At 47.6% G+C, this 23,520-nt stretch overlaps 1 protein-coding gene across 1 annotated transcript; it reads left to right on the top strand.

Annotated features, from left to right (window-relative positions):
* The first annotated feature begins 3,606 nt into the window (after window positions 1–3,606).
* LOC144113970 (uncharacterized) lies at window positions 3,607–22,986 on the top strand. Its single transcript, XM_077647387.1, has 2 exons — window positions 3,607–4,005; window positions 20,555–22,986. The coding sequence occupies exon 2, from the start codon at window positions 20,569–20,571 to the stop codon at window positions 20,836–20,838; it is 270 nt and encodes an 89-aa protein (XP_077503513.1). The 5' UTR covers window positions 3,607–4,005; window positions 20,555–20,568; the 3' UTR covers window positions 20,839–22,986.
* Window positions 22,987–23,520: the final 534 nt, after the last annotated feature.

The following is a 23,520-nucleotide window of genomic DNA, read 5'->3' as shown; positions in this document are numbered from 1 at the left end:
TATGATCACGCTGTTGGGAGCTGCGAGTAGTCGCTGCTGCTGCGGCCGGTAAATATAGGGCGATTAACGAAGCAGCGCTTGTAGGTTATTACCGTGAACACATCGTTTTAAATCTACCAAGTTTGCTTGTGTCGTCGTCAGCGTAGTGGAGGCGCCATCTTCACCAGTACGCTATACTTTCTGCCACCTATCTTTATTTTTCGAACTCGCAGACATGAAGGAAACTAGCAACGAAGCTGAAAAGAAAAAAGCAATCTCGTGCGACCTAACGGGAGGATGAAGGAGTAGCAGCGGCGTTTGCATAAAAAAAATTGCAGCAGCAGCAGCCTCGGTTACTCAGCTGCTAAGGCGCTCTGCGACTTCCCGCGGGTTCCAGCACAGCGGCGGAGCCAGGGCTTAAAGAGAAGACAATATCAAAACTCTCGCTTGCCGAGATTTCAGGGCAACCTAAAGACCCACCGCTGGCAATAAGCAATTTGGACTCCCCAACTTCGGCGCACCTGGAAGCTGCTCTCCGTCTTTGTGAGATGAAAAGCTATCGATTTTCGTTTTTTTTTTTTCGTAAGGATCCTTTTGTGCAGAAAATCCGGCGTCGTCGTCGGCGGCGACGTGAGCGAAAACTCCGGCTTGGACGAAAAGGTGGATACGTCACACGTGGAACGGCGGATTTAGAAAGTGATTAAAACGCTACTAAGTTGATGATGCGAAGGTTGGAAAATGAATCAAACGTCATTGGCGCATTTAAGTACACTATAAAGTTAATGAATTGCTCGCAAAGAAAAATTGGGGGAATTGGCCAGGAACTGAACCCCTGACCATCACGTTGCGAGTCATGCACGCTAACGCTAGACCACACAGGAACGTTCGTACGGATTGGTTACAGCGGGGCGTTATATGTATATCGTGTGGTCTTTCACATAATGATTGTGACTGCGAAAGAGGAAGCAGCGTCCGTGTCTGTGTGGGAAAGAGGAACCGCTGACTGGGCCCATTAACGCTCTCGCGTCATACCCATAAAGGTGGAACATAAGTGCCCCAAAATTTTTATTTAGTTATTTACAGATACTGCCTTTCACAAAAAGTTGGGGAGGCACTTAAGCCCCGCCTTTAAGACTATGACGCGACAGTGGTTCCTCTCGCCCATGCAGATATGGACACTATATAAGCTAAGTTTAAGGTAAACTGTTCCACTCAGTTACGGTCCTAAGAAGATGGGAGAATTTAAAACAATTGATTTTACGCGTAATGGCGTCAATGCTAGCTGATGCCTTTGTCTAGGGGCATATCCAGAAGAAAATGTAATTATTTCACAGAGGTTAACATCGTAGCATCCATTTACATGCTGATACATGAACTTAAGTCGGGAAACTCGACTACGCTGAGTTAGTGCCGGCAAGTTGGCTCGTGCTTAAACTTCTCTCACTGAGGTGCGCCAGAAGTTCATATATATGAGCCCAACCGCCTTTTTCTGCACTCAACCCGTTCGGTCTTTTTTTTTTATGTTGGTTTGCATAAATGAATCCCATATAACTGCTGCATAATCGAGCACTGGCATATAATAGTGTTGTATGCTAGTAAACGAATGCGACATGTGGACAGTTTTAAGGCTGTGATCAGAAAAAACAATTTACCATAGGCATAGTGGTTACTGTTTCATTGTATTGATCGCATTTGAGGTTGTTAGTTATGAACAGCCGAAGGTATTTGTGTTCTGTTACTTCAGATAGAAAATTATGTTTCGCTGAGTATTTTAACTTAAGCTTCTTCTTTTGTCAGTCATGCACATTAAGCAGTTTTCTTTTCTTTCACTCCCTGCTTTACCCTTCCCTTACGGCGCGGTTCAGGTGTCCAACGATATATGAGACAGATACTGCGCCATTTCCTTTCCCCCCAAAACCAATTATTATTATTAAATCTACCGACATCTCCCAATCCTTGCAGCAGCCAACAGCCTTCTGAAATGCGCCATTTAAGAATATCTGATCCCAGGGGCTTTCTGTTTCGAGTATAAAACACAGTCGTCTGTATATAATTTCGTTTTTGGGGTAATACCTTTCACAGCATAATTTACACAGCGGAGTAAAACGCTAGAGTCAACGGAAACGTTCTCAGAGTCGTGATTTTTAAAAGTAACGAACCGTTTTCGTCCAGTAGGGTCATCTGAAGTTCAATGACTGCCTTAGGTTTGTAAGCACTTTCTTTATTTAGGCATCAGTTATCCTTGTATCTGTTCTGTAACTCTGGTCGGATACAATTAAAATCTTCATTGAAGCTCTGCCCACATTTATGACCGCCACACACTGCCCTTCCGCGCGATGAAAATAGTTCGTTCTTAATCCTTCTTACCTAAACAAAGGCTAATAACGAGTCCAAATTATAAGAGCAAAATTTTGATACCCTGGCTTGTTAATAGAGTGGAATTTTAAAATTTTGATTTCGTTCGGTGCTGCGATTGGTTAAAGAAGTAATACAGCATCCTGTGAGCCATATGCTGTTGTTGTCGACTGCTGTTTTTATTTGCTCGTATCCTACATAGCAGGAAAGAACATTATTTTTGTAAGGCAGCAATGAAGTTACTGGCGCATTATGCTCTGCTGATGGGCGCTAAATATTCCTTCCCGAGGAAATTTCTCTTGGGCGCTCGAGCTATATCTGTCTAAAAGATATAGTAGTTTTTTAAAGTAATGGTTAACATTATCGAGCCTTTCACGAAGCACTCCAACATACATTTAAAAAAAAAAGTATGATCTGCTCATCGAACCCGGCTTCACAAAAAGACAGGCAGTGAACCGAATGTGGAAGTTTCGCATAGTAGAACGCGGTGTGTAATAGTGGCAGGTTGACCAGTAAGGAGAAAGACCACCTTTTTTTTTTTCAAAACATGAAATGCCCAGGTAATGCAATCATGACATGAACCGCTTTAGCGTTGGATGGAGGGCTGCAGTAGATCAGCAAATATGAAACTGCGTGAAGACGGGACGGGAGGAGAACGCAAAGATGCACACAGTTTTATATTTGCTGATCCTATGAACCAACTAGCCCAATACCATGTTTTACTTCAGGGTACACTAGAAAACTGACGCAATAAAAAAAAAAAACATGTGGTCCGAGAGTCTTCTTTTCGCAATAGCAAATGGGGTTTATGGCAGAGAAGCTCCGCAACGTTCCGTCTGAGGCGGATTTGCTGCTGCGGCGCTACGAGGACCTCGGCACCTTTCAAAGGCAAACCTGCGCCATGCAACTGAAAAGTGATCTCGGAGTAAGCCCACGCTTTTCGGATGTAAACTGAATTCAACGGCAATGCTTTGAAAGCTGAGCGATTAACACCGTTAGAGCCGTAGGAAGAGCCAAAAACCGAGGAGCAAGTGCCGAGAAGTTGCTCCCGGGGGAGTCCTCGGGTGGCTCCGTCCGAGCCGACGTGTCCATGTCGGGGAGGCCGGTTGCGCGCCAACACGCTGCGTGCGTGTTGCACCCGTCAGCGGCCGCAATTCACCCCGCTATCAAGAGTTGAACGTTCAAACGGGCATCAACAAAGGGCGGCAAGCAGCAAGCCGCAGCGTCGGTGCTGCCATCTTGCGTACTAGAACTTCCCCCCAACTGGTAACGCAAGTTTCTCTCCCCTGTTGTGTCTATCCTCTCCTCGTGCTTGTGCACTCTCTCCGCCCGCGTATCTCGCTGCGGCGCTGCCTTCCTGCTGCTGTTTTTGCGTTGGCAGTTGTTTCCGTGCCAGCCCCGCCGCACATCCTGCAAACGAAAAGGGGGTGAGGGCCCCTTCGAGCGAGCTAGCTTGGCGGCACTCGGGCCCACTGTTTTCAGCGGGGACTGCCACGCGGGCGTGGCTGCCAGTGGGAGCGCCTTCGCACAGCTGCGCGCTGCCTGGTCGTCCACGCCGACACTTGTCGCACGAACCTCGGAGGGCATCGTCGGCGGGGGCCGCGTTCTGCGCGCACCGACGCTGCACTTGTCTCGTTTCCCCCCGGCAGCCACCCCTTGACTGCGCCGCAGGTGAGTGAGAGCGGGGCCGGGCCACGCGCCTTTGCGAGCTGGTCTCGCACAGGTGCGTGGCCCCGCGCATCGGTATCGCCGGCTATCGAGCTGGCGTTCCACAGGTGAAGGTGTTGCCTATCTTTTTATGTTATTGTATTTTATTGTTTTTGCTCTCTCCGGCTCCTCAACGGGCCAAAACGGCGCGAATAAGGTCAAGCCGCCGGAAATCCACCGCCTCCCAGCGCCTCCCAGAGCCGGTCCCAGCGCTTTGCATCGCGTGTGTGCAGCCGCGAGCGCATTAGGCGTGAGCCAACAGTTGTACAGGTTTCGTTGAGCCTCAACTTTCCGGGTAGTTAGTTGAGCAACAGGTGCAGACAGTGTTCTACTGCTAAGGAGGCATAACAAAATGTTTGTCCGCATGTCCTGGGTGTGGAAACTAAATACAGCGCGCCCGGCTCGAGCTGAGGAAATTTGCAGGGCAGTATTTGCCATGGTCAGAGTGGTCGCTTTCAGCGACCGCGAAAGATCTGGCTGCAGAAGTTTTCAGGCTGATAAACTTGACCACGTTCTTTGTGCGCCTTTTGTCGTCTCGTTTTACTGAATAGATTCCTCGTGAGCAAAGAGAGAGAGAGAGAGAGAAAAAAAAAAGACGAAGCGTGGCTTCAGGATATTTTTTCTTTTCAGATCAGATGCTTTAGTTTTTTAAACTGCATGACGTCAGTTGTATATTGTCTTGTTGTTTACAACCCAAAAGAAGGGTTTTACTTTGAGATCGAATGTATGTTTTCATGCCCTTTCTTTTGCTCCGGCCTTCCACAAAAGGAAAATATTTTACTTATAGTATGTGCTGTTGTATTTGCGTTTTTCAAAGGACTCCCGCTTTCTGACAGCCTAATGTAAATGTAATATAATGCGTTCCGGAGTATTTATTACCGAAGCGATGCCCGTCGGCTGTGCAGACAAAAGTTAAAAATTTGAGCAATTGCACTCTAACGTCCCTGACAGCCAGAATTGAGAGTTTCCTTGAGGTCACTAAAGAGTTGCATGCAGTTGCACGCTGAGCTGCATGCGGTCACCTTGTTATCTGACACTGCACCTCCACCTGAATGCTTCTTTTCACGCACATATTCTTTAAGGGATGCGACACGGTAGCTTTTGTTCAGAAAGGCATACAAGCTCCGCTTCACGCACGAAGTGAGCGATTGGTTTTTTGTCCCTGCATCGGCCCAAGGGCGTTCGGTGATCGCCGAGAAACAATAGTCACAACGAATTCTGAAGCCACACGGTGGCGGTTTCTTGTCCTCGTCAAAGCGGGCTCGCGACCATGTCTTCGACGCTGGCTGAGCGCTACCGAAACAGTTACATGCTCGAGCAAGCGCGAATATCGGCAGCCGAGTCTTGAGCGCGAACCTCTCTTTCCGCACCCCGTGCTCGCCGCGGGATCCTGGCGTCGCGGGCTCTCTTTTTTAGACGTACGAAAAGGGAAAGCGCGGCCCATGACGACGCCTTCCTTTGCATTTGCTTTCATTTTCGCGGCTGGCGGAAGCGGCGCGGCAGCCTGCCGCCCTCCCGCGTGGCATCTGCCCGGCTCTGCTCGTTTTGCGCTGCGAGCAGGGCAGGACGCTCTGTCGCCCGCTAACCGCGCTGAGCGGGGCGCGAGCAGTGGAGAACAGACCCCGAACAAACAAGGACATTGACGGCCGAATGATTCTGAGTGGCATATCAATGCGCTGTTGACGCTGCGCTGACGGCGAGGTCCGTGGTCTGTCGGAAGGAGCCCATTAGTGTAAACGGGCGTTCCACGCGGACCTTGAGCCCGCTTTCTGAACTCTTTGAGGGCCTCTTTTGTTTCTTTTTCGAGTCTGCGCCACGAGCAGTGCGTAACAGTTCAAGTGCTCGCGAACGAAGCAGCAACAACTCCGTTGCCATATTCGTTGGCAGTCGCATGACCCGCCTCAGCTTCTCGTTTATATTTGCGGTGCTGCGAGACCCTCTTGCTAGCGCGTAACCACAAAATAGCCCGTAGTGCGGGGTTGGAGAAACTCTCGTCTAGTGCTCTAGCAAACGTGTCGATGACACCGATCCTTCTTTGTTGGCTTGCTGAAGCTAACTGATTTCGTGCCTCTAAAGTTTACACAGTTATCCAGTTCCGACAGAATCTTGCTATGTCACTGCTCATTCCTAACGTATGGGCTGCCTGACGCAACACGGATATGATTAGGTTTTAATTACCTTTCGTGGGGAAGCCGAATGAAGTGGTGCTTTGGCTTTGCGTGCTGGCATTTCCATGTGACAGCAACGAATCAGCAGCTGTAAATACTGAAAATCTGTCTCTCGCTATCTATGCCTGAAACAAAAGAAGAGAACACAAGCGGAGAACTCGCTAGCCTGCGCCGAGATAAAAATTTTCGTTTAGAATTAAATGCCTAGAAGTGTATCTTAGAAAGTTTATTCTATAGTTAGTTCGACGCTAACTGCGTTTGTGACATCTCAGCACAAACATTTAGGCACTCGATTTGTCCAGCCTTAAGCATTTCAAACGATTTTATTATTTTTGTTTTTACAAAGGACATAAATGAGATCATGCCTCTAGGATGTGAGGAACAATTCATAACAGAGATTTTTCACCTGTAATAGTGAGGCGCCTCGTTGAAGGAAGTTAAAGAGAAGCGAGGACGAGTGAGTGAGTGAATAAACTTTATTGCTCTAATAAAGGAGTCTTGCTGCTTTCCCGAAGATTGCCGATGTCTTCCAGGCTGAGCGTGGTTCGCGTCCCTAGTTCAAGGCACCACTGTCCCTGGCTATCCGGCATGCGTGGCTTACTAGGTCTCTTTGGACCTTGAGCTGGCTGCTGTGGTTAGCCGGTCCTCCCACTGCTCCGCATTTGGCTCTTTGTTACGTCGGAAAGCTACATTGTGTATGCATTCCCATGTGACATGATACAGCGTGGGGGTTGCCCCGCACCACGGACATGTATCCCTATACTGCTTCGGATACATCTTATGTAGAATGTGAAGTTAGTGGAGAGGAGAGCAGGAAGCGTCAGGGCCAGAAACTGTGAAAAGAAAATGAGAACATGTTATCACTAACCTCAACACATGGGCTTTTTCTCTCGTAAAGCCTATCACATCACAAGGCAAGGAACGGCGACAGAGGTCGACACACGCAGCGCTAACTTCCAGCAACTCTATTAGGAAAACGCACAACTGTTTATACGTGCTTCGGTGCCGTCACACCAAGTGGCATGCTAGAATGCACGCATTTCATTGGACGTTGCGGCAATGAAAGATGTGAAATTAGTTTAATATGCACAAATCTATATATATATATATATATATATATATATATATATATATATATATATATATATATATATATATATATATATATATATATAGAGAGAGAGAGAGAGAGAGAGAGAGAGAGAGAGAGAGAGAGAGAGAGCCGCCGCGGTGGCTCAGTGGTTATGGCGCTCGGCTGCCGGCCCGAAAGACGCGGGTTCGATCCCGGCCGCGGCGGTCGAATTTCGATGGAGGCGAAATTCTAGAGGCCTGTGTGCTGTGCGATGTCAGTGCACGTTAAAGAACCCCAGGTGGTCGAAATTTCCGGAGCCGTTCACTACGGCGTCTCTCATAGCCCGAGTCGCTTTGAGACGTTAAACCCCCTTAAACCTAAACCTAATATATATATATATATATATATATATATATATATATATATATATATATATATATATATATATATATATATATATATATACAGCGTTTTACGAAAGACAATGAGATGTGATGCTAATAAGGGGAATTTCTTGCTCAGACGTGGCAATCGTTGTCGTCTTGACAGTCAGGGTTCAGTGTCAGGAAGGGCTCTGAAAGCGCTGGGGAGGTGGGAGGAGCGGGGGTGAACCTTTTCCGCCAGTGTTTCCAGAAGGAGGGCGGGGAAGGGGGGAGGGGGGCGCCTTGGCCACACGCGCGTCGACCGCTCGTAACCAGGGAACGCAGTTTTCATTAGACTGAGAGCGATTTGATCTAATAGTCTTCAGATTATAGGCATTAAAATAGGCACAAGAGTCAAAGTGAGGTCTCGCAAACTAGCATCGTTTCACTTTCAGCCAGACTGCTTTGTCTTTGTTCGGTTGTTTGGGTTTGTTTGAATGTTGTTGCTTTTGCGGAAGTGTTGTAAAATGACGAATAATGCACACTGCCATAACGCACCATGGGTGAATGTAGGTATACCGTTTATGCAAAACTAACCAGGCAATGGGGTTTGTTTCTTATCTGTGCAGCGGAGCACGTATGGCTGTCCTTTAGGTGAAAATATGTATAAGGCCTTTATTCTCACCTTTCGAGACATTTCGGTCTTTAGGGGTGCCGTGAAGACACTACTATACGGCTGAAGCAAACCCCGTTTCCTGGTTACTTATGGCTAAGACGATACGTAGGCGAATGACAATAATAAATATTTTAGTTGGAAGGTGGTTCCCAGCTCGTTTTCTGGAGTGCTGAGAAGCAGGCACGGCGTTATATGTACCGAATGCTTCGCTCCTGAATTTCAGATATATTTGAAATTAGCTTTCGAGGAAAAAAGACGGCCTCTTCGTATTGTATCAGCAATGGCGGATTTCAGGGGATATGTAGGGCGATAATTATCTGGTTAACCAAAATCTAATGGTTAATTTTCTGGCTGTAATGCTTTATACATACATACATACATACATACATACATACATACATACATACATACATACATACATACATACATACATACATACATACATACATACATGCATACATGCATGCATGCATGCATGCATGCATGCATACATACATACATACATACATACATACATACATACATACATACATACATACATACATACATACATACATACATACATACATACATACATACATACGTACGTACGTACGTGCTAAAAGCTGCTGATGGCGCATCCATGTGTCGAACAGCTTTGACCAGTTGATTTAAATTCCGCGAGGGGCGGGACAGTCAGCTGAGGTCAAAGTCTTGTACCAAATCACAGTGCTAGATTTCGATGCACAGTCACTATGGACAGTTTCTCGACTATATAACCAAATCGTTCTGTGGTGAACTGCATACTTCACAGTGAGTTCACTTCCGTATCACACTTGGTGTGTTTGTCCCTTATTGCATTTCTCTTAGTGGCAATAAGAGGACACTTCTCCTTGCTCACTCAGTGCCGAGCTAACGAGTGAATCGCGCACTCGCTCTTTATCGTCTTGCTGCAAAGTCAGATCGGCGCTGCGCTGTATCTGCATGGCATCTGGACGGGGCGGCGACAGTGGCAAGGGTTTGCGGCGAGCATGCAGTGCGGCGGAACGGCATTTTTCTCGCACTTTGGGCGCGACCGCAGTGCAAGCAGGTTGCGCTTGGTTCACGGACGCTGGTTTGTCCAAGCTGGCAGCCGGTAGGCAAATGTGGGTCAGCGAGCTCAACTTTCAGCTCCTGCCAAGGGACTTGACACAGAAACACGGGGGGCAATCCAGCTTTCACTGCCCAGCTCATTTGAAGGATACGGCAAAGAGTCTTGGAATGATTCATTTTTTCCAATCGCAGTGGGATGCCACGCAGACAGTTAACGGTATAGACTGGTAATGTATAACCGCGCTTGCCACGCGTCCTCTCGAGAATCACACTTGCTGACACAAGCCTGAAAAGCTCACTGCAAGGAGCATATTGGCATTCCTCTTTTCCGACTTTAGTTACGCAAGGATTTTCACGCGTGCCTACTTGGTTTATCTCGCTTTGCAATAATTGTTGAGTTTAGGCACGTGATCCCATGAAGCGTTGGCTTACGTATTTGAGCTGAGTATAAGTTTCCTGCTTAAGGGCACAGGGTACGCCCAATACTTCCCATGCATTTTAGGCCATGTTGAGGTACATGTTTCTCACTAACTAATAAAAGTAGCCTAATAATACATATATAATTGTTTGCCAAATTTTGTGCTCTTTTTACTGAACTAGAATATTTGAAATGTGTTGAAAATTTGATTTTTAATAAAATTTTTTCCGGTAGTACACAAATCGGGCCTTTCTTTGCGCATTTCAAAATTCATAACAGAATAACTGCTCAGTGAAATTGCTTAATTCTAGTTCAGTAGTTGGCAACACTTATGTAGATGATTGCAAAAAAAAATCAGCCGTCTGTCTTGAAAGGCATTGGAAATAATGGAACCTTTGTAAGAAAAAACACTGTTTTGAGATAATAGAGCGTAAAGAGAAAAAAGATGTGAAAAACCATTTTTTATTCGCAGAAACGCCTCCATAGTAATTGGTGTAATAGCCCCCTGCTTCGTAGTCACTGTCGTCGTCATTTTTTCGCTTTTCGGCTTGTCGTTTTGACTGTCGGGCCTCTTTTGTAAGCTGTCGTGTTGCTCGGTCCGCAAAGTACATGCGCTTATGGTCAGCTTCCCTCAGCCACTTGATGGTGTTGCTCCCTGGGTTCAATCCACATGCCTTCAAAACGTTGGCCCGTGCGATGCTACCATCATTAAATGAAAGAACAGCATCCAGTGTTGCCATCCGTAGGGTCCGATGCCTAACAAACACATTCTTTGGCGCGCGTTCCCAAACAACATGGTTGAACGACTCATTTGCATTTTGAGTTCGCCCATGCAGGCACTTCTCTAGGAGCTCAGCCTTCGATAGCTCCCTATAAATGGGTTTGATAGCCTCCAAGACAGATGCAGGCAAACTCTCCTTGTGGAAAAATGGCTTGCCCTCCGACTGACTTCTGTTGAAGGCACACCACGTATCAGGTTCCTTTGGGCAAAGTCCATGGCATGGGTCATCGTCTGTGTCCGATAAGTGGAAGAAGGTTGCCCAAACGGCCTTTCGCATTTCATCCAGGTTTCCTACATTTCTTCTGATGGCCAAACCATAGTACGTCTGGAGCTTGTCTATTACTGCATCAGTCAGTCGGCCTTGGCCCGAGAGGCTCTTTCCATCAGAGAGTTTTCCTGCTTTGTTTCCTTTTTTTAGCCTTCGTAACCTTGTGCCCATCCTTTTTTGCACGTGCCCTAAGCACTCAACCTTGGATATTTCAACGGAATCACCATATGGCATCTGTGCCTTCACAGCCATAAAAGCCTTGCTGTCACCATCCCCAAGGTATTTGACGTATCGAACGCCGTGAAGCTCCTTACTCCTGCCGAAAATTTTCAGTGCTCCTGCGACTTCCATTCCACCGCTGGTGCCTTGGTAGTTGCTTTGGCACACCTCTCTATGAAGGGGGTCACTGTTTGTACCCTTGATGCTGCACTTTGGACAACGTTTAGACAAAATCTCCACATCCAGCACTTTCCTAGAGTCTACACTGGTCGCAGAGACTATGCCGTTATTGGAAGTATGGCCTCGCTTCTGCCAGCTTCCATCAAGAGCAACTGCGATGTCTTTATCCCCCTCATTCAGCTGCACAGCTTCGTCAGCTGCCCTTTTCATCGACTCCTGAGCAGCAGCTTCGATGTGACCTAGAAGCTCTTGATTGTATTTCGCAAACTTTGTCGGCGGCTTAGGAAGGTTTAGCATAGCACAGAGTATATTTCCTGGAGCCATTCCCTTACCAATGGACCTCAAGGCATACACTAACCTGAGGTTGGCTTCATAGAGGCCAGAAGTAGTTTTCTTCAACGTCTCAAATCGTTGTGCGGCACTACACACTTCACAGTTCAAACTGTAAACGCTTGCAACACCTACCCGTTTTGTCACAATTTCTATGAGCTCAACACTTCCACCGCGCTCTCTGCACACACAAATCTGTGTAATTGCGGCACAAATGCCGTCCATGTCCATTAAGGCATATTGGCTGCTGCTCTGTAGCACATCCTCTTCCTGGAAGCACAGAGAAGATCTTGAAAGCTTCGATGTCGAGGAGCTGGCGCGTTCGGCGTTCGGGATCTCATTCGGTCGTGGACATCCTTTTGCTTTTTCACGATGAGCGTAGCGGTTGCCGTGAAATTCACGCCTGACGAAGGCCTTCTTTGCCCTGGGCATCTCAACTTATCAGCAGCAACCAACACCGGCACAATTTACAACACTGATCGAAAGGGATAGCACTCGGACGCAGCTGCATGAAGGTTGCAGAAACGTGGAAAAAACGTGCAAAGCGTCTCAGGATTGTCTTGGCTAAAAAAGAGGAGCTGTACAATAGTTGCCAGACACTTTTTTATATGTAGCTGATTTTAGGCAAGTTTTGAAATCAGGTGGTGGACTTTTTGGTTGAAAAAATTGACGTTAATCCTGAAAGGGGGCGTGGCCGCTCACTACTTGGTTTCGGAAAAAGCGTTTTTCAGCCGTAAATATGGCTTTCTGAGGAAAGTGCGATCATGGAACATGTGTAGAAAGAATTGAACTTCTAAAACTCCAAAAGAAAAAAAAAACGATTTTTTTTCTAATTTTACCTTACCCTGTGCCCTTAATGCGAATAAAACTAAAAGCTACGCAGCTAGCTCTGTCAGCTTCATTCAAATGCACCTAGAAGGGGATGCAGGTACGCTCTTTGTCGGACAGGCACGGCGCACACTTGCGAACACGTATCGTAGAACCGGTTAGCGGCGCGTAAAGGCCGTGGTAGATGGAGTTGTTTTTCTGCGTTGCGCCGCGCGCAGCCTGCCTACGCGTCGAAGGCGGCTGCCGTTTAGGCAGTCCGATAAAGGCAGCAAAACCCGTGACGGAGAACATCTGGGAGAGCGAGCGCGCGTTTTAATGTCATACTGTCCACCTCCGGCCAGGCCATGTCGCATCAAAGCGGGTGAAAAGAATAGCTCGAATATTCTTCTATTCTGTGGGACTCTGAAATGAACAGAATTGTATCTGTACTACGGAAAACTATTAGACCATCGTTTTTCACCCTCATCTGCAGCGACCTTCATAAATTTTCATGTGATCGCTGCGCGCGAGAAAACTGAATATTTAAAGCTTTTCTATACCCCATTGTTCACTCGTCCGGTCCACTTTCGGAAAATAATTATATCTCGTTATCTATAGTATCAGCAAATAGGCCTTATCACAGTCTTAATGTCAAACCTATTCTGGCAAGTGCTAACGCTTTCGAACACAGCTACTATGTTTAGACTGCGTAGTATTGGAACTTTAATTAGTACTTGTCAGCATTCGCTTATTATGTTTCCGAACTTTTTGTCTCCTATCGAGTCATATGAACATGTTGATGTATACTGATATGATTATTAAACATCGGGTCTGTTTATCTAGATGTTACTGTTTACTGGCATCTCTGAACCACTGCTATTAACTTCCGGGCGATAATAAGTGTCAAGGGCCACATACTGACGTTATCTGACTTACTAACGAAGGGCAAATGCAGGCTTCTAGTCGGTTGTCATGATGTGCGTATTTTGTCTTCCAAATAGAGTAACAATGCGCAGAAAATGCGTAATTTTTCTTACGAGAAAACGACGTACCCATGCAAAGCAACCCTTGTCTTTACATTCGCAGTTAGGTCTCCAAGTAGCAACTTGCTAATGCGGAAAGTGGACTCTTATCGCACATTGCAACGCTTATCGCAAATTGCTACGCTGATCTGACATTGCAAGAGAAAAGAAGTCCTTTTTGTTAGTAGCATTTCAAACGAATGTGATTTTTCCCCCTTTCTTTTCGAAGCTTTTGCTGTAATGGGGACAGCTAACACTGAATAGCGACTATAAATTAAGAGCCTGACTCTATCTCAGTCTACATGCAGCTAGGAAGAGAGCCTGTGCGTGGGCGGCAACATTCCATTTAGTTCGCCTTTCGGAAGTCAGTTGGGTAAAACAACTCACTGCTACCACTTTCGCTACGATTGCCGCAGTTGTGGCACAGTGGCTGGGTTGCTCGACTGCTGACCCGAAAGACGCGGGTACGATTCCGGCCGAGGTGGTCGAATTTCGATGGAGGCGAAATGCTAGAGGCTCGTGTACTGTGCGATGTCAGCACACGTTAAAGAACCCCAGGTGGAACCCTCCACTACGGCGCCCCCGTAGCCTGAGTCGCTTTGTGATGTTAAACCCCATTAACCATAAAACCAAACTTCCGCTATGGTTGTTACAATAGTTAAAACGACATATAAATAGGAAACTTTCTGACACGCACAATACGCTTACACCTTATTTCTAGAAAGCGAGATAACCGTATAGGCCGAGCGAGAGTTGGGAACGCTCTCCCTCGTTCTGTGGGCGGCATCGCGGCCGTAGTTGGGGGACGAGCAGAGAGCGCTGTGCAAACACTGCGCGGCGGCTCGGCCGCCGACGGTGCGTCACAATCTCGCCTCTTAGCAGGTAGTACGCAGCAGCTCGCTCCTGCAAGGGCGTGAAAAAGGGCTCTCCGTGGCGCGGCCACCTCGCACGACCGCCGACACAGGTGTGCGCCCAACGACGCCGACCGCAGCTGTTCCTCACGAAGCCTGCGCGGCTGCTTTATGGCTGCGCACGGAGAGGAACGGGCCGCCGCACGATAAGCGAAATTCCAGACGGCGAAGCAATGGCGGGGATCTTGGAACGCGGATCGCCTTACGTCAAAACGTGCTGGCGGCAGCGGCATGCTGTCTAGGCTATGGTGGGCGACAGAAAAAACTTTCTCGTGAACTGTGCGCACTGCTAACGCGGCGCTTTGGCACGGCGCGGCTCCCACGTCGTCGCACTGCGGTCATGTTTGAGGGCGTTGGTGAGGAACGCCGCCAAAGAGACTGCGGCTTGCATCGACGGAAAGATAACGCGCCGCACCGTAAACGTTATTCGCAGTCTGAAGATATCGGCCCGAAAATGCGGCGACCATAAACATTGCGCCTTGAGCCTCCTCGGCGTTGTGGATGGAGGAAGACCAAAGCAAACAGCGAGTCCTTTGTGGAATGAGGGACTGCGGTCTCCCCGGGAGAAAACGCACGCAACAAGCAAGAGCGGTCAAATTTGTGCCATGCATTTCTCTAAACTTTCTACGTCCAAAAGGGTGCAGCAGTGTGACTTTCCCGGCGAAAATTTCTTGCGTGAGGTGGAGATAATATGTGATCAGGAGTAGCTTGACGAAACCGCAGCCCCCGTCCGTTTGGCAGCGTCTCAACAGCACAGCTTTGCTCAGAAGGACCATTACGTAACACAGTATTACTAACGGATTGCTAACATGCATGGTTAAACCACACACCCTAAAGCAAAAGCACAAAAATACGTCGCACTGTAAAGGGAAACCGTTGTTCAGAAATCAACAGCACTAATAACCTTATATTTTGGGAGGATGACGATGACGATGACCATGGTGTGGTGATGATGATGATGAGCTCCTTAGCACACGGTAGAAACCAAGAGGGCTTATGCAGTTGTTGCTAAATTGTACCATGCTCTAAGCTGTGCTATATCTTTCGTGCATACCTGCAGTTTTAATACACCGTACGCATAATCGCTCGCCACTGAGTGAACCGCACATGAACCGCATAAAAAGAAAAACGTTCATTCAATAAAGGAGCAAGATAATGGTTGTGTTTCCCTTCTTTTGCTTGTGGATTAGGAATGCACTGTACTTTGATTTTAGGCTTTTCCCGAGTCAACGTAGCACGGTTCATAAAACTTTTCCCAAAGAATGAAGCCTTCACTAAACACAAGGCATGCATGGTCGAAACAGAGCTGCGGAAATGATTTCCTAACATCATACAGCTGCCGCTGCTAAAATTGCCTCGTCCTGTTAACGCTTCCGGCTCGCCAGGGTACCCCTGCGGGCGTTGCTAAACGCGCCTTGAGCGACGGCCCCGCCGGTGCTGGCTCTGCGCCCGCCCGTCGGGTGGGAGCAAAGCCGCGGCCCCTAGTAAAAACAAAACGCTGACGCGAGCCGGGTTCTAACTTCAGTAGTCGTGCTCGTTTTACTTCCTTTCGGTGAAATGGAGAGCACGGGTACAACTCTAAACAGATGAAACACAGTTGCACAGTCTTTCTAAATATTTCTGCTGAGAGTGCTTCTAAATGATAACCCTGTATGCGTGGTGTTTTTCTTTTTTTTTTCCTGGTGGAGCCGCTTAGACCAGCTAATTTAGTGATTTTTTTACTTTTTTTGTTTTTGTTTGATGATTCTTTGGCATTTATAGCGGTTTCGTATGTTAGCACGGTTAAATAAAATTCTTGTTGGCTGCTATTAGTCGAACTTCCCCATCCATTCTAGCATCAGCGCGCTGTATGTGAGAGTCGCTGAAAATAAAATTGCACCATTGTGCGCCTTCCTTATTCGGAAATACAGGAGAATGCATTCGCGAGCGCATATGATCAAAAAGAAATTTATAAAAGAGACATATTGTGGTGCCCCATGTTTCACCAAGCACCGAGAACGCTGTGCGGGCTGCTACAGGCGTTTATTCCTGTTTCCAGCACGCTACAGGTGCTGACAAGACGGGGTGTATGCAGGACAGCTTAACAAGCTGCGGTTTAAAAGCCAGTTGAGTCCCGTGGCAACGGCCAAAATAACTCGATTATCATGTGCGCTCCAAACTAGAATAATAATTGTTTTTTGGGGGGAAAGGAAACGGCGCAGTATCTGTCTCATATATCGTTGGACACCTGAACCGCGCCGTAAGGGAAGGGATAAGGGAGGGAGTGAAAGAAGAAAGGAAGAAAGAGGTGCCGTAGTGGAGGGCTCCGGAATAATTTCGACCACCTGGGGATCTTTAACGTGCACTGACATCGCGCAGCACACGGGCGCCTTAGCGTTTTTCCTCCATAAAAACGCAGCCGCCGCGGTCGGGTTCGAACCCGGGAACTCCAGATCAGTAGTCGAGCGCCCTAACCACTGAGCCACCGCGGCGGGTCCCAAACTAGAACCATCTCTCTTTTCCCTTAAGGACGTAAAAATGAGTTGCTTTTTTCCCGTCCAACACTCTATTGAGAGGTGTTGCACCTTCTACTCATCACAACATCCGCTTTTCGCGAATGGAACAAACTCATTTAAATACACTGTCGGGTTGTATGCTGCCCCCTACAAGAGCACTGTATTGCGCTGAGCGCAACACTGCGGCAACACGAACAACTAACCAACTACGTACCGTCTGCTACATGCGTACGCCGCTGTTTTTTCCTCGCAGTCGCTGTACGAGCACCCGTTGTAGCCATGCCTGTCTCTGCACTTCCTAACTTTGTATCTTCGGCGCCTGTTACGAGGGCGTCGAATACTTTTCAGAAATTCAAGCATTATGTTGTTTGTTCATGCTCAGCAGACGCATGCAGGGACGCGGTTCTGATAGAACGGAGGCGTCTACCAAAATAGCATACGGCGGCTGTGAACAGAGCAAGTCACACTGAACGGCGCAAAAAACAACGAAACTGCGAATAAAAGGTCAAAGAAAAATATCTCCGGGGTAGCACGCTTACAGTTTGATGCATTTAAGAGCACACTGGCGAAACTGCTCGCGTGTTATAAGAAGCAAAAATGCAAATATTTAAGGGTCTCTGTGTAAACAAACTCGTGTAAACGCAGCCATTCCATCTGGCAGAGCCGCGATGAACTCACCTAATCAGTGCTAGCACTTCTTCATGCTAGTAATACTCTTGTTTGGGCGAGGTGGTTCATCTTTGAACGGGTACGTACTTGCGCGAAGAAGACGGGACACAAGAAAGGGACACAGATTGACACTGCGTTTGCTACGATGAGTAAATTTTACCCATTGACCGTTTTATTGTTTTTATTTACTTTGACACTGCTTTGCTAATAGATGTTTTAAAGCTACGTTCATCGTTCACCTCATGCATCGTCATTCCTTTTATCTTTTTCTTTTCTCTTTGCTTATGGTATTCAAGGGTTTTGTATCAGTTTCACACGTATACTGCTCTCTGGTGGCACACTTGGCGGCGGTATGCTGGCATGAACAGCGGGTGTCTGTCTGTTATTCTTTTAATTGCCCAGCGCGGGTGTAAATGTATCTGCCTTCTACGTAGATAAAATAGTAGGAAGTTGCGCTCTGTACATGTCGTGTGTGTTCCTTTGTTGTGTCCCGTCTTCCTCGCGCAAGTGCGCACCCGTTCTTTGTGCTGCGCATGTAGACGGCAGGAACGGCATCCAAGGACGCTCAAATTGTCGTTAACCGCTTTTTTTTCTCCTTGCTCTAAGTCAAAATTTAATTAAATTTTAGACAGTTGATGTTGCAGTTCATGCTTCTGCTAACGACTTCACATTTCGCATTGCCACAGATGCTATAGAGCTAGCAGTCTTGTGTTTTGCGTTGATTTTCACTTATTTTGGTTTTCAATTTCGCTGCTCCTTTGAGCGGCGTTGTTTTCCATCCCATGTTTCTGCACTGTTATTTTCCACGACGTTCACATACTTGCGGAAAACGCAGAAATGGATACTCTTATCATAAATAGCACGGTGAGGATTTTTCTTGCCCTACCTCTTTGTGAAGGGTCTCAAGCTTTTGCCTGGAAAACAGAAGGTTCCCCCTGTCATATTATTCTGCCGTAGCTGTGAGCTACAAGCCCCCTGGTAGTTTCAAAGCGATAAAACGTTCACTGGTGGAATGCTACGCGCACTCTATAATTACTTCACACGTTGTTTATCAAGTTGAATGCGACTCGTATCAGTGAAGACATTTTGTCCTCTCAGATCCTGAGCATTAATGAAGCCAACAATCACCGATACCGAGGAGAACGTTGGGGAATGTTTCCATCATTTTTTTTTCATTCGCGTTGTTGATCGCGGAGGGTATTAGTGGCGTAATCATTTTATGGCAGAAAGTAGTTGACTAAAAAGGAGAAGAAAGAAAGACCACATGCGTTCACTGGGAGCGGAACTCGGGAGCTCTGCAGTATGTCGCGTACTGTTCTCTGCCAACTGAGCTATGGCGGCGGCTGTCCGATCTTCTACATTCGGGGGCATTTATATGTAGTGTAAACTAACCTTGGGAGCGTTCACCAGCTCCACCCTTGTCCATTGCGGCGGAAGTAGTACGTCCTGTAATACCGCGAGTGTCACGTGGAACGTCATCGAATGGTGAGGGCGGAAACTGTGCGAGGACCCTGTTATGCTACCTATGGCATCAATATTGCCAGAACTGAGGCCTTCCTCAAGCAGTTGAGCAGGCAAGGGAAGAGAAGGGGGGGGGGGGGGTCGTTGTGGCATACGTGCTAAGGAAGCCAGCAGTCACCGAAACCAGGGAGAGCGTTGGGGAATGTTTCCATGTTTTATTTGTTTTTGTTTTAATTGGTCCTGTTGAAGAGGACATTAGTAGTGTAATCATTTTATGACAGAAAGATGTTTGTAGGGGTGACGTTTGTTACAGAAAGCAAGAAAATTAGTGCGATCAGACAAACACAAAAATAATTAAAATTGGTTTTTGAGGAAAGGAAACTGGCACAGTATTTGCCTCGCATATATCGGTGGACACCGGAACCGCGCCGTAAGGAAAGGGATAAAGGAGGTAGTGAAAGAAGAAATGAAGAAAGAGGAGCCGTAGTGGCTTCCTCCGGAACAATTTCCAAACCCGGGGATCTTTAACGTGCACTGACATCGCACAGCACACGGGAGCCTTTTGGGTTTCGCCACCGTCGAAAGGCGGTCGCCGCGGTCGGGTTCGCACCCGGGTACTCCGGCTCGGAAGGCGAGCGCCCTAACCACTGAGCCACCGCGGCGGATCAAACACAAATTCATTTTTAATATTCTGTCCATTGTGGCGTTTGCATAATTAAAAACTGATGGAGTCAGACGATGGAACCCATTCACATCCCAACACATCCTCCGCTGCTAAGCTCAACAGCTTCGGGCAGACCTCTGATGCGTGCGGGTGCATTCGCTTCGAGCTTGCAATGCGGACGTTTCGCTCGCGGGCTGCGTTGCATACTTTCCATAGCGCTTTCATGTGAAACGAGGGAGGCGTGGTCAGTGCGGTGGCACGTCCGATTTTTCCTTTTTTTTAATATCACACCTGGGAGCTCTCATTCAAGGCTGTTTTGCGTCCCCGCAGAGTAACGACCACCGTGGTCCGTGGACGCGCAGCTCGAGTGTCGTTACGGGGTTTGGTCAGTGAGGTCGCGCCGAATGCGCTACATCTTCCCGCGAGACAGCCTTCGCGTACTGAACTCAACATTCGCGTCGCACGAAATGGCTGCTGACGTCCAAACTTAAGCACGCATCGAAATTTCATGGTGCGGACGTTTCCGCATTCGCACAAAGGCGACAACGCTCCGCCGCTTGAATAATGCCTCTGCGGAGGGAAAATATGAACCGTGCACTCGCGGTGCAAATGGATGTATTCACGCCTACGCGAAACCCCTGAGGAGGGAGACAAGTTCGGGACGCTGAACACGCGCCCTGAGACCGTTCATCAACAGCTCTTGAACTTAGTGCAAGGCGTCATCTTTTCTCCCGTGCCGTCCACCTGATCTCATTTTTTTACTCTTTCGCGGCGAGCAGCAGTGTGAAGCGTCCATTAGTTTTTCTACGAACCCCCGCAGCCGCCTTCCGAGCGCGCCACGCCCCGCGCAGGGGCACTGCCGCAGGAGGTGTTCGGTGCGCAATCTTCTGTGACGCGGTGCTCCGAGCCGTAGGCAGATTTTGTAAAACCCCTTCGCAGGCGGGTGAACCGCGATGGCCAGCTCCGGGGGCGCCAAGGTTTGCTGGATGCTGGTGTGGCTGCTGCTGCTCATCTTCGCCGCCTTCTGGGTGGCCGCGTTCGCCGCCTTCTGGTACATCCTGGTGTACGTGCTGGTGCCCTGCGTGCCGGCCGCCAAGGACGTGGCCGCGCTGCTGCACCGCGGCGTGCTGCTGCCCTACTTCTGCTCAGACAACCTGGTCAACGGCAGGGACCTCAACAGCGGCGTCCAGTTCATATGCTCGGGCGGCACGGTGCCCACCTGAGCGCTGGACGCCCGTGGCCACAGACTGCCGAGACGACGGCACGCCGTGTGTGTGTCCTCCCCCCCTGCTCTTCCCCATTGCCCCGGAGCGCCCGCTCCGCGCGCAGCTTACTCCATTGCTCAGCCGAGCATCCCGCAAAAGAAAACTGAATCAGAGAGCACGTCAGCCTTGTGTGCCTGTATTTATGCACTCTTCCAATTGAGAACGTCCCATCTCCGGGCTGTGAGGGCATGCACTCAACCGCAACCATTGCTCCAGTCGTCTACAGAAGGGCCGCGAGGGTGTGACAACAGGGCAGAAGAAAGAAAGAAAAATGTTCACTATTCCCTGTACACGTTTTTTGTCCCGGTGATATGGGCAGCCACGTGAATGCCTATTTAGTATTTCGAATTTGAATTTTTTTGTTGACAGAAGTCTCGGAACAGCTTTGTGCCTTACTCAGAGAAATGGTAGCGCATTAATTAACTTTTATTTGCTGCTTCATGCAAAAGCGTTCCACACGAGCTGCTGTGCACAGCTTCGCCATTACGTCCAATCCTGTTAGTCTTGCGGGCGCTGTACGCGCTACTTTGTAAGGAAGAGTTCTGTTAGCATTACAGACTGTGCCTCTGGCTCGTTAACAAGGTACTGGCCACAAGACAGGCGCGCACGAAAGAAAAGGTCTTGCGCGCTCTGTTGGTCGCGTTCATTGTGCAACAAGAAAGCCAGCTGCATGTATAGTGCGAGGATGTCAAACTCAATACCACGACAAGAACTAAATTCACCCTTGTAGATTTTACCTGCAAATTTACCTGGCAGATCGCAAATCTCCTCTTGCTCTATCCAAGTAGCTGGAAAGTGTATCTCGTGGCGTAGTATTTATTTCCGAAACGAAAGGTGGTCAGAGACTTGCATCTTTTTCTACTGTTCTATCTCATTTCTGCAATTGAAACATGTGTACTTGTTTAGGTGAGTCGGGAACGTGCATATATGCTACGTGTTTTCTTTGAGGTTTGAAGGCTTTGCGGTCAGTCTCGGTGGGCTGCCAGTCAAGTAGCACTTTTTAAACATCTTTTTCTCCTCTACACTGGTGCATGAATCGTGTGTGTTATACGTGCGACATTTTCATGTGTCATTTTGGCTTTAAATGCGGCTGTTGCCCATTTTGTGCGGTTCCTCGAATGCCTGTGGTGAGGAAGCGCGCAGCTTGGCGAGATAGTCACGGCTAGAACGACCTCTGTCTTGACACCCTGGTTTCAGATTCAAGGGTGTGACGAAAAATATAGCCACCAGTGCGTGGCCTCCTGATAGCAGCGTTAGCAACTGCTAAATGGTCTCACTGAAGTTGCCGTAAAATACCGAGCAAGCATTCATTCCTCCACCGAGGAAGCATTCATTCCTCCACCTCGTTAACATTTTCCTTCTATAACTTATACAGTTAAATCTTGGCGAATTGAACGTGCCTGCGAGCGCCAAACAGCGATTGTTGTCTTCTCAAGCGCACTGGGAAGAGGAAGTGCGTTGTTTTTCTTGTCATTGCTAGCAATTTCTTTGTGGCGGAGTTTAGATGTACCTGATGCCTCTCGCTGAAGATGAAAGCGCAGTTATGTTTGCCTGTTTTTAGGTCGCATTACCTTCCCGAGAGCGAAAACACACTTTTTTATTGCGCGCATGCTGCAGAAACGAGAGAAATTAGGGAATAAAGCTTGCTCGGTGTATTACGGTATTTGACGGTATATCACTGTACGTACAAACACAGTACTGATTTTATGTCGGTCTGCTATGCTTTCAGCCGTTTGAAGGGCAAAATATGCATTGAACAAAAACGCTATCTGACTATATAGTTCAGTCTTACATATATGAATACAGTTGTTATGAAGGAAAATTTTATTAAAAGTTCATAGAGCGTATGGTCAGGAATGATTGGAAGGATGGGGTACAAGGATCTAACGAGAACGGACGCTAGTATATCACAGACTGTGCGGTCATTAGGTGGGCTTTCTGAATGACAGCGAGGAAATAAAAATTGTACGACCAAACGGCCGAAAATGGCGAGGTCACTGCCATTTGAGGTATGGCGAATAAAGTGTTTCCTGTCTTGGTTTCAGATATCACAATGTTGTGTGAACGTGTATGTTAGAGCGAATTAAACTGTGTTGTTCACTTCTACGTCCTCTTTCATTACCTGCAAAGATCATTTTATGTTAAATAAAGCCCAAGTAAGGTACGTTTATCTGTGTATGAATTCCGTAAAGGGAGATTCTAACACCAAAAAAAGAGCGCTTTTTCCTCTTCCCTGTATTAATCTGAAGTGGGCTTCGGTGCAAAATACTATAAACATGTAATGTGCTTAGTGTATAGCCAGTCTTTCATAGGAAGAGATCAGAAGAAACTCCGAAGGCTGTATGTTTTTGTATTAGAGTGCAAAACATGCGGCGCCTTTCTTTATTACTTATTACGGTGTTTTGAAGTGAAAAAGCATTTCTGCACCCATTTAGGTCTGCTGCGACAATCCTAGACGATTGTGCATCACTTCAAATGTATAATGACGACAGAACAGCAACTGTGTCTCTCTTACCTCAGGGCTGTGCTCAGCCGCCGCCTACGCATCAGCCAAATTTCGGGAGGCTCAGTTAATTATTTAATCTGAGACGAGTATAGTTGTGTTTCTGTTAATTCTTAGAGATAGATACATTGTGCACG

This window comes from Amblyomma americanum, chromosome 1 (genome assembly GCF_052857255.1).
Source record: "Amblyomma americanum isolate KBUSLIRL-KWMA chromosome 1, ASM5285725v1, whole genome shotgun sequence".
Taxonomy (NCBI): Eukaryota; Metazoa; Arthropoda; class Arachnida; order Ixodida; family Ixodidae; genus Amblyomma; species Amblyomma americanum.
This window is presented reverse-complemented; position numbering and strand designations above follow the sequence as displayed.